The sequence below is a fragment of the Chinchilla lanigera genome, unplaced genomic scaffold (assembly GCF_000276665.1).
Source record: "Chinchilla lanigera isolate Chin_1 unplaced genomic scaffold, ChiLan1.0 scaffold00002, whole genome shotgun sequence".
NCBI classification, from domain to species: domain Eukaryota; kingdom Metazoa; phylum Chordata; class Mammalia; order Rodentia; family Chinchillidae; genus Chinchilla; species Chinchilla lanigera.
Genome location: NW_004955403.1, coordinates 41,664,816 through 41,674,793, shown reverse-complemented (window position 1 = coordinate 41,674,793; position 9,978 = coordinate 41,664,816). Strand labels below are relative to the sequence as shown.

The window sequence follows — 9,978 nt, the reverse complement described above, 5'->3', positions numbered from 1 at the left end:
CGGCTGGGTGGGCGCGTGCGGTGGGGAGCCCGGGGCGCGCGGCGGGAGAGACAGGGGCGAGGCTGGCGGAGCGGGCGGTCGTCACGCGGGCAGGGGAGCTGGGAGTCTTCGGTGCCGGGCAGGTCCCTGCAGCCCCCCACTCACCCGCGGTGCAGCGGACCCGGCCTCGTCGAGAGGGTGGGAGGACGGCAGACAAAGCGCTCCCCCGCCTGGGCGAGCTGGGTGCAGCCCGGCTGGCGTCGGAGGCTGGGGGACAGCACCGCGGGGGCCCGGGCCAGGGCTGCGTCCTAGCCGAGCTCTGCGGGGGTCCAGGTGCCGCCCGCCCGCGGGCGCAGCGCCGTCCCGTAGCTGGCCCGAGCCCGGAGGCAGCTCGCCCCGAGGTTTGCGCTGCCACGCGCGGGGCGGCCTCGCACGACAAACGCCAGCAGTCAACATCCATCCATCCCTCCACCTCCCATTCCAGAGAAGGGAATCCTTCTCTCCAAGTTCCTAGGCAGGAGCGTAGTGTCAGCTCGAAGCCAAACAGCTTTGGCCAGCGTCCACAGAAGTATTCGAAGGCTCTCAGTATTCTAAGACCAAGGCTATTCGGCAAGCTGGATACAGTCTTAAATTTCAGATTTCTCCAGGGAAGAAAACTCTGCGGATAGAATTGCAAAGGGGGGGTGGTGTGTGCTCGCATGTTTGTTAGCTCAGCAAAGCTGTCATTATCTGTCCAGTTTTGCCGAAGTTTAGATTTAATTATGGGAATATTTGGGATCATGGCATCTTGCCATGTTACAAGGTCACAGGTAAACAGGCAGTACTTGATATTTTATCATTGCTAGAAAGAAAAAAATGCATATTTTAATATTTCATGCGACTGGCAGTCTTTGTGAGAATGATGTGCATTTTTATAAGGCAGAAAATTATCTTAACAAAGAAGCCTTATATAAATGCGTAAACCAGTCTTCCATTATCTTTGAGTTCTCCGGAGTAGTTCCTCTTTTTATTCTCTTTACCTTTAAAGAAAAGTTGGCTTGTTCAGTTTTCATTTGTCTGCACATCAGCTGTAGATGGATTTATAAGAAAATTACAGTCACTTTTTATTACCAAAACATTGCTTTATCAAAGTTGCCGCAATGTAAAAACAGTTTTTTCTACTTTTGTATTTAGAGAATTAAAGTTCAATATTTCAGCCAAGGATTTTAAGGGAGCGAGATATAACTGTATGCAAACATATAGGAAAGGTTTGACACCGTCCAATCCATACCAGATTTCTTCTTGAAGTAGTATTTCTTTATTTCATGGTTAAGACACTCTGGTTAAATTTCATAATTATCTCCAGTAATCTCATGTGAAATCAGGTGCACATGTCACATTGCTATTATTATGTATAAAATATTTATGCTGTAAAAATTGTGTAGGATTTGTCATAACACTTGTTGAAAAGCAGAGAGTTATTACATAGATTCACATTCCCACTGTAGATTTTCTTGTGTTTCTCAGGAAAAAGGGAAGTAAGGGGGTATGTACAAGGAAAGAAATCTTTTGTGATTAATTAATTTATATTTAATTATATTTTAATTTATATTTTGTGATTAATGAATTTATATGATTTAAAAGTATCTCTTCTACCTTAGATTTTTCCACTTTAAAGCAGATAACCTAAACCTTATTGTACAAAATTTCCTCAATGTTTAAATGATTGCTTAACTACAAGGAGGCAATTTTATAGAAACTAATTAACATGAACTCCTATCCCCAATTGCAGTATCTATTATGCAGCTGTGAGAAGAAATATTCCTTGGAACAAAGATTCAGAGTGCTCATTTTGCACAAAATGCTAGGTGAGGTGTTACATATGGTTATATTTCTATGATAGATGAAGGGGATGGAGCTAGAACAGGAGAAATTTGATTACATAATCACACCAGTCTAAAGTGAACAAGGAAACATTGCATGAATAAATGAAGCTAAAAGAGAGAAAAACATGAGGAAAAGTAAGATAATTTACTAATTAGTGTGGTTACTTAAGTGTCCATTATATTTTGCAACAGTGCAAACTTGTTTGTTGTAGTGAAAAGAATATATAATTAGCAGTCATAAGAATGTCATTCATTTACCACTCATTGAGGAAGTTTTTTATCTCAGACCAGGTCGCTACGGTTACTCACTGAGTGACCTTGAATTAATCCCTTCTAGAATATTCGCTGCATAGGAGCCAGTAGAAATACTCATCTATATGCGAGCAGAGTAGAGCCCCTCACCAATAAATACTTGTAGAATAAAAAGAGAACAACTAATCTTACTTAGCTGTCTTTAATGAAAGCAGCCTCCCCTTTAAAATTGTGTAGAATTTATGTATTTTCTTAAAATACTTAAATATTACCCTCATTTCTCTCCAGTGAATAATGAATAGTAAGAATTGCATTTCTGTCACATGTTCACTAAGGGAAAGGTGGTTTTTATAACCTAATGAATTTAATATTTTATGTTCATATATTTAAAATAGAAAAGTTTTAGTAACAGACTGTGCAAGCTAATGTACTTTCAATTAAATGTATTTTGCAATTTTAATTTAATGTTGGTTATGTGGTAGCCTTTATTAATAAAGGTAGACAATTTAAAAAGTTAGAGCGCTGAGTTATAATTATTGTCTATGTAGGCATCTCCTAATTTCATTTTTTAATTTTTTAATTTTTTAATTTTTTTTATATTTTAATTTTTTATTTTTTTTGGTTTTTCTCTGGTACCGGGAACTGAACTCATGACCTTGCGCATGCCAGGCAGGCACTTTTGCCGCTGAGCTAAATCTCCAGCCCTCATGCATCTCCTAATTTCATCTTGGGTCCATTTAAAACTTGTCTAATTTTAGTGGATATATACATATTTATAATTACTGTACCCTGGATATTCCTTTGATGATTCAGTACTGTTATTTTATGGCTGAGAAAATTAAACTATTTTTCCAAAGTGATTACTCAGAAATATTTACTTAGCATCCATTATGCATAATGTAGTTTGTTAAGCAATTCAGTACCATGAAAGTAATTAAGGCTTTTCTTTTTATCTCTAGGATTTGACCTCACATACTGGAAATCATCTGAATCTTAGGCTCAACTTCTATTGCCACAAATTTTGTTATTTCTTCCATCTTCAAAGCAATGTAGACAGCAATTTTACTATAAATGAGTGTTATATTCCAAGAGGGCACAAGGCTATTATAGGAGGAGTTGTATAATTTCTCTCTTTGCTTTGTAGGAGAAGACAAGGTAAATAGCAATTATAGACCTACTGCAAAGTTAGGAGAAAAGGTTAACTCAAGGAAGCGAGTCAAAACATTGAAGCAGGAACACAGTTACAAACAGCCTGTGCACATTATAAGTATAAACAGGATCATGAACAGGCTAGACTGATCCAGGGGGTCATCAGAACTCAGGAAATTAGGCAGCAATACCAGTTAAAGCTGCTTTCATTAGAAGCTCACTGACCTATCTAGGGCAGGTTCTGGGAAGCTAGTGCCTTGTCATCTGGAGATAAGATGAATCAGGAAGGCCTGTGAGTCACTATTGTACCAGGAACCTTTTATTCCCTAAAGGCAATGTCCATGTGAATTGTTGGGTAGGATCTAGGAATTAATGAATATGAACTTGGGTTTTTAAATTAGTTTATCCTTATTGGGATGTACTTAGCTTCTGAAAGTAATTCCATCAACATGAAATCAGTGGTAGAAATTGTGAAAAGCTTTCAGTTTCCTCAATGTACAATGCTATGTGATATCATACTACATAAAGCTTGTTGTACATAAAATCTAAAGTTAAACTTATGTGTAATGAATCACGGGTATTAGTAGGATTTCCTATTTGGAAAATTGTTGGGCCAGAACCTACAAATCCCTCATAAATTGAAGATAATAGTGTTTACTGTTAATTAAAATATACATGCCTTTTTAGAGATTTAAATATAATTTTTAAATTATAGATAGGAAGCAATTAGATAAATATATATTTATATATAGCAAAAATGCTTCATAGTATATATATCAAAATTTCTATAATAATATATACTCATGAGAATTAATTAACCTGCTATCTTGAATGTTCTGAGGGAAATTCTTATTAAAATATAGAAGTGCTTATTTTTATTAAAAGGGGAAAAGATTTTTGTCTCTTGTTAATATGTTAGAGGTCGCTTAGTGCTTCATTTAGTACCATAAAATCTCTAAGAAGAAGAGGTAAATAAGTAATACACTATGATGTGACATTAATTTCATTTTAAGTGAAAAAAACTTGCTATGGCTGTTGTGTTACAATCATTTCCATAGTTAGCTTCAAAATAGTGTTTTTCTTAAATAATAAAAATCCATGCAATCTTTCTTAAGCTGATAATTATATATGTAATTTCTAAATTTAAAGGCAAACAGTTAAACTTTATGTCTTAAAAGCACCAACAGCACTCTGTCAGTCTGAGGTTCCCCCAGTAGAGGATAACCTAGAGTATCTCAAAGGTTAATCACCAAACGAGTTTATCATCCAGCATTGAATTCACATAATGATAGTACAGCTTGATAATCATTTATTTAATGCCCACTCAATACACCTAGTTCCTGAGAGAGTGTCTTACACTAAAGAAGCTAAATTTGAAGCTTAGAGAAGCTTAAATTTGAGCATTGCCTAAACTAGGTCTTATTTAGGTTGCTAGAGTTTTGTTTGAATTTTCATTCTCTTCTAAATATTTATCTGACACCCGCAGTGGTGAAGTTATCACATCATGTCCTATGATAGATACCATGGTAGTAAAAGACAGTTATAGCTTTATAAAATTGCAAAGTACAACACATTATGGCATGCAATATCAGATAATATCAGCTATAATCACAGTATTTTCAGAATTGTAAAGAGGATATCACATCCTTCGGTAGATTGGAAAATACGTTAGGCTAGGTGACTTTTAAATTTGTCCATATATGGCATCATATAAGAAAGAAATTTTAAGGAAAGATTATGTAATGATATTGTGTACCAAGATTGTGACCAGAGAATAATAGTAGTATAATGAGGTACAATAAATAATGTATCTTAAAGTTCTTACCTACATTTGTTTTTTAATTTCCTTACATTACTTCTTTAGCACATTTTAACACAGGACAAACCTGATGATAGACTTCAGTTTTCCCGAATTCCTCCGCACTGAATTTGCACTCCACTTGGAATCAAGTAAAGGCCTCTCTAAACTAGGGAATTAATAAGGTAATGGGAACAAATGGTATAACTGAGTTTCCTTCTGAATGGATTGAGTTGTAGTAGTCATGTACTTTATTTCAAGATGCTGATGAATGTCTTTTTATTCCAAGCAGGACTCTAATATGGATTTGGAGCTCAAGGAGTATTATAACAAGACACTTGCCACAGAAAATAATACTGCTACCACTCGGAATTCTGATTTCCCAGTCTGGGATGACTACAGAAGCAGTGTAGATGACTTACAGTACTTTCTGATTGGGCTCTATACATTTGTAAGTCTTCTTGGTTTCATGGGGAATCTCCTTATTTTAATGGCTCTCATAAAAAAGCGTAATCAGAAGACTACAGTCAACTTTCTCATAGGCAATTTGGCCTTCTCTGATATCTTGGTTGTGCTCTTTTGCTCACCGTTCACACTCACCTCTGTGTTGCTGGATCAGTGGATGTTTGGCAAGGTTATGTGCCATATCATGCCTTTCCTTCAGTGTGTGTCTGTTCTGGTTTCAACTTTAATTTTAATATCAATTGCCATTGTCAGATACCATATGATAAAGCATCCTATCTCTAACAATTTAACCGCCAACCATGGCTATTTCCTTATAGCTACCGTCTGGACATTAGGTTTTGCAATTTGTTCTCCTCTTCCAGTGTTCCACAGTCTTGTGGAACTTCAGGAAACATTTGGTTCAGCATTGCTGAGCAGCAGGTATTTATGTGTTGAATCATGGCCATCTGATTCATACAGAATTGCTTTTACTATTTCTTTATTGCTAGTTCAGTATATTCTGCCCTTAGTTTGTCTAACCGTAAGTCATACCAGTGTCTGCAGGAGTATAAGCTGTGGATTGTCCAATAAAGAAAACAGACTGGAAGAAAACGAAATGATCAACCTAACTCTTCATCCCTCCAAAAAGAGTGGGAATCAGGTGAAACTCTCCAACAGCCATAAGTGGAGTTATTCTTTCATCAGAAAACACAGAAGAAGATACAGCAAGAAGACAGCCTGTGTGTTACCTGCTCCGGCAAGACCTTCCCAGGAGAACCAATCAAGAACACTTCCTGAAAATTTTGGCTCTGTGAGAAGTCAGCTGTCTTCTTCTAGTAAGTTCATACCAGGGATCCCAACTTGCTTTGAGATAAAACCTGAGGAAACCTCCGATGCTCAAGAAATGAGAGCAAAACGTTCTGTCACAAGAATACAAAAGAGATCTCGAAGTGTTTTCTACAGACTGACCATACTCATATTAGTGTTTGCCGTTAGCTGGATGCCCCTACACCTTTTTCATGTGGTAACTGATTTCAATGATAACCTTATTTCAAACAGACATTTCAAGTTGGTATATTGCATTTGTCATTTGTTAGGTATGACATCCTGTTGTCTCAATCCAATTCTATATGGGTTTCTTAATAATGGGATCAAAGCTGACTTAATGTCCCTCATACACTGTCTTCATTTGTCATAATTCTCACTGTCTACCAAAGAAAGAACGAATGTTGAGATCATCTAAAACATATTCATGATAATGATGTGTGTATAATAAATGAATTTTGTTAACACATGGAACCTAGTTTATGTGATAGAGCTCTGTATTTGAATGTCTTTGTAATATGTGGAAGACAATTTTAATGAGTTATAACATGATTAATTCATTTAGTTGTACAGAGTCAGTGTCAATTCAACTTGTAATTTCATTTGAAAAAGTAGTTATCTTCTGAATTTCATGTTATCTGTAAATAAATGAATGGCACTTTTTGTTTAAAATAAAAGTTATATCTAACCAATTCAGTATTTTTGTCTGGAAAATATAAGAAGCAATTTCCTAAAGCATATTTAATTTCAAATTTGAAGAATATCTCTTATCTGTCTTCATTTCTGTTCCCCAAGTTAGTTTGTGAAAATGCAGAAAATAATACATTAATAAAATAATAACTAATTGATACATGTATGTGCAAATCATGATTATACTTTTAAATGTTGGGTAAAGTTTTAGATATCATACAGGAAAGTTATCTAAAAATTTGAAAATTAGGGAAATTGTTAATTTAACTTTAATGTTCTAGTAATATACAGTTAATTCACCAAATAAAACACATTTTATGTATTTTCTAGCACAACATTAAACACTATCAAATGAAGGTTGTTTTCATATCTACCTTTTATATTCTAAAATATGAAATAAATGGCATCTGTTTCCAATTATTCATTAATTTTAAAGACTGTTTTAGAAGTTCACAGATAATTAGTCATATTTTGGCCAAAATGTAGAGCAATTAATATAGTTTATGTTATTTTAGTAAGATATGAACATGAAGTCTCTTATACTGTCTAACCAAACAGAAGTTATTTTTTAACTACTTCAACTCTTTATTCATTTATTTTTGCCAGTTTTCAAGATAAATAAATAAGTCCCTGGAAAAAATGTGTATTTGCATATGTGGCTCAGATGTCAAAAGAATATTGATTTCTTTGGTGCACATAAATGATTTGTTTCTTATATTGATTCCTGTTCATAATAAAGAAAAACAATAAAACTAAGCAAAAAATCTTTATGTCTGCAAGTAACAGAAAATTCTTCTATGTAATCTATTAGAAGTTCAGTTTTCTGTGGGGGCTTTTTCTCTGACCACCCTCCCTGTCTGGAAGTGGTCTCATACCTTGGAGAATATAGTGCTGGGCTACATGGTGCCTTGTACTGACTCCTGTTGACCTCCAGCAATAATTTTGTCTGGTTTCTGAGGTGGATCAGCCTCTGCCTCCTCAGTACAGTATATGCAGTAGTCTCTTAGAAAAGGCAGGGCTCAAATGTCAGCGCCAGAATCCTCCACCTCAGCTGACACAGTAGGATTTAAATTCTCATTGACTCTCAGCAATGCTCTCCATTTTATCTCACGCTTAGAGTGTCTATCCTGTGGAAAATTGCTATGTTGTCAGTGACAATGCCCTTTGCCTAATCTGTGAACTACTAGGGAATCGCTAGAAATTCTGCAGGAACTCGTGAAATTCTACTCCTCAGGAAAGTCATGAGGAACTGAGATGGTGCAGCTTGGGCTTACTCAGGGCCTTACTTTCTGCCCAAGCACAATAAGTTGTCATTTCTACTCTGTGGTGTCCACCCATATTCACACTCTGCTTTTCAGTCCTTTTCTGAATTCTCAGTACAAATCTAGCCACAAGCGCCTGCATTTAGCTGTCCTCTAATCTACCTGGTGCTACCCAAGTGTCCTCCCTTGGGTGATTATATCAGTTAACCATCATACTTCTTGTTTTTTGGTCCGCCCTTCCCCAACAGCTTCTACTTGTTTTCACCTAGCAAGAATGCTGCCTTCTAATGCCTTCCTTTCTCTCCATGCTATGTATGACTTACACGTAATATCCAGGATTGCTTGTGGTAAATGAGGCTGTTGTCATGAAAACCTTTTTCCCCCTTTCAGTGCTTGCGTTTAGGACTATTATCTCACCGTGGGCACAAGAAAAGTCTATGCTGAAGAATGACCTCTTATTTAAAAGTAATAAGTGTTCTCACTTTCAAGAGGACAATCAAGTTCAAGGCTTGTGTTTAGTGGCTGAAAAGAGAAAACGCTCACCGATATGGATGAATACAAATACACAAGAAAACATTTTATCCTGTTAGAGTAACTAATGCTACTGAATGTACAATAACTGTCCAACTTCCTGGGTTTTATAGTTGTTGATAGATGAGTTTGGTTAAACTAGATAAACTAATTTAGTGCTTTTAAACTATTGAACTCAAAGGAAGCAATTTATCTTCCCTAACCAGAAATGACTGAATGTTCGTAAAATTGAAAGTGGAGAAGCTTCAATAGCTTGTTGAATATAAATCATTAAGTTATGATTAATGGTTTTAGAAGATTATTATGAATAATAATTTCTTTCACAGAGACTTCCTTAGTGAGTTAAACAATTTATGTTCAGTTAACCCTCTGTCACTCACAGGCTGATGACATAACTTTGTTTCTATTCTCTCCTGGTGCCTGGGATGATTTGTTCAATAGCACCTTCGCAAAAACATGGCTATGGGAAATAAATGGAGATGAAATTATAAACAGTCAACCTCATTACTTTTTACAATTACTTAAAAATATTTAAGTCAGGAAGAGAGGTTAAATTGAGTTTAGTGGTTATTTCTGTTATTCCTCCTAGCTATGTTGGCCATTACTGTGGATAACAGTAGCACTACATGGGAAGAAAGTTTTTTAAAAAACTGGAAAAAGTACAAAGAACAACTGAAATCTGATTGGTTTCTTGGCCCACTGTAATTCCTGCTGAGTTGCTATATCACCCAGCCAATATGGTGCTGGAGGTCATGTGGTATGGTGCTGAGTCACTATAGGTTTCCTACAGGGAGTGCTTCCTGGGAATAGTGAACTTAGAATGGGTGGAATACACCCATCACATTAGCTGGCATCCAGCTAATGTGGCTCTGGCCTCTAGAGGCCATGTGCTAAGCCCCACCCTTCTTCTGCTGAGTCAGATTATGACTTCCTACTTCCCTTTTTGTAATATCCTGTTCCCGTTTCCCATGCTCCCACCCAATCCTGGTCTGCCATGTCAGGCGGTCCTGCCTCCAGCCTGGGGCTGTTTAACTTTGGACCCCAAGAAAGACCCTCAGAAGTTCCAGGTCTCTCTCTCTCTCTTTACTTGTGGTCTTCTCCGTGCCCACAATAAAGGCATTTTATTCTGTTTTACTTCTCTCTGTACTGGAAAAACCTATCAAAATGAATAAATGATGAAGAA

The 9,978-nt window shown here is 36.7% G+C and overlaps 2 protein-coding genes across 5 annotated transcripts in view; one reads left to right on the top strand and one right to left on the bottom strand.

Annotated features, from left to right (window-relative positions):
* The window catches only part of LOC106148377 (basic salivary proline-rich protein 4-like), a 6,095-nt gene extending 5,447 nt beyond the window's left edge, over nucleotides 1-648 (bottom strand). Inside the window, exon 1 of the mRNA XM_013513569.1 lies at nucleotides 145-648. Coding sequence (XP_013369023.1) covers nucleotides 145-435 — 291 coding nt within the window. The 5' untranslated portion in view covers nucleotides 436-648. The remainder of the gene's footprint in view (nucleotides 1-144) is intronic.
* The window catches only part of Npy5r (neuropeptide Y receptor Y5), a 7,988-nt gene extending 826 nt beyond the window's left edge, over nucleotides 1-7,162 (top strand). Inside the window, exons 2-5 of one of the 4 annotated variants that reach the window (XM_005373599.2) lie at nucleotides 1,751-1,826; nucleotides 3,056-3,251; nucleotides 5,110-5,228; nucleotides 5,336-7,162. In XM_005373599.2, the coding sequence (XP_005373656.1) occupies nucleotides 5,345-6,685 (1,341 nt within the window). In that variant the 5' untranslated portion in view covers nucleotides 1,751-1,826; nucleotides 3,056-3,251; nucleotides 5,110-5,228; nucleotides 5,336-5,344 and the 3' untranslated portion in view covers nucleotides 6,686-7,162. Of the gene's footprint in view, nucleotides 1-1,750; nucleotides 1,827-3,055; nucleotides 3,252-4,340; nucleotides 5,229-5,335 lie in introns of those variants that run through there. The other 3 variants (XM_005373600.2, XM_013513552.1, XM_013513555.1) reach the window with 3 other exon arrangements.
* The last annotated feature ends 2,816 nt before the right edge of the window (nucleotides 7,163-9,978 follow it).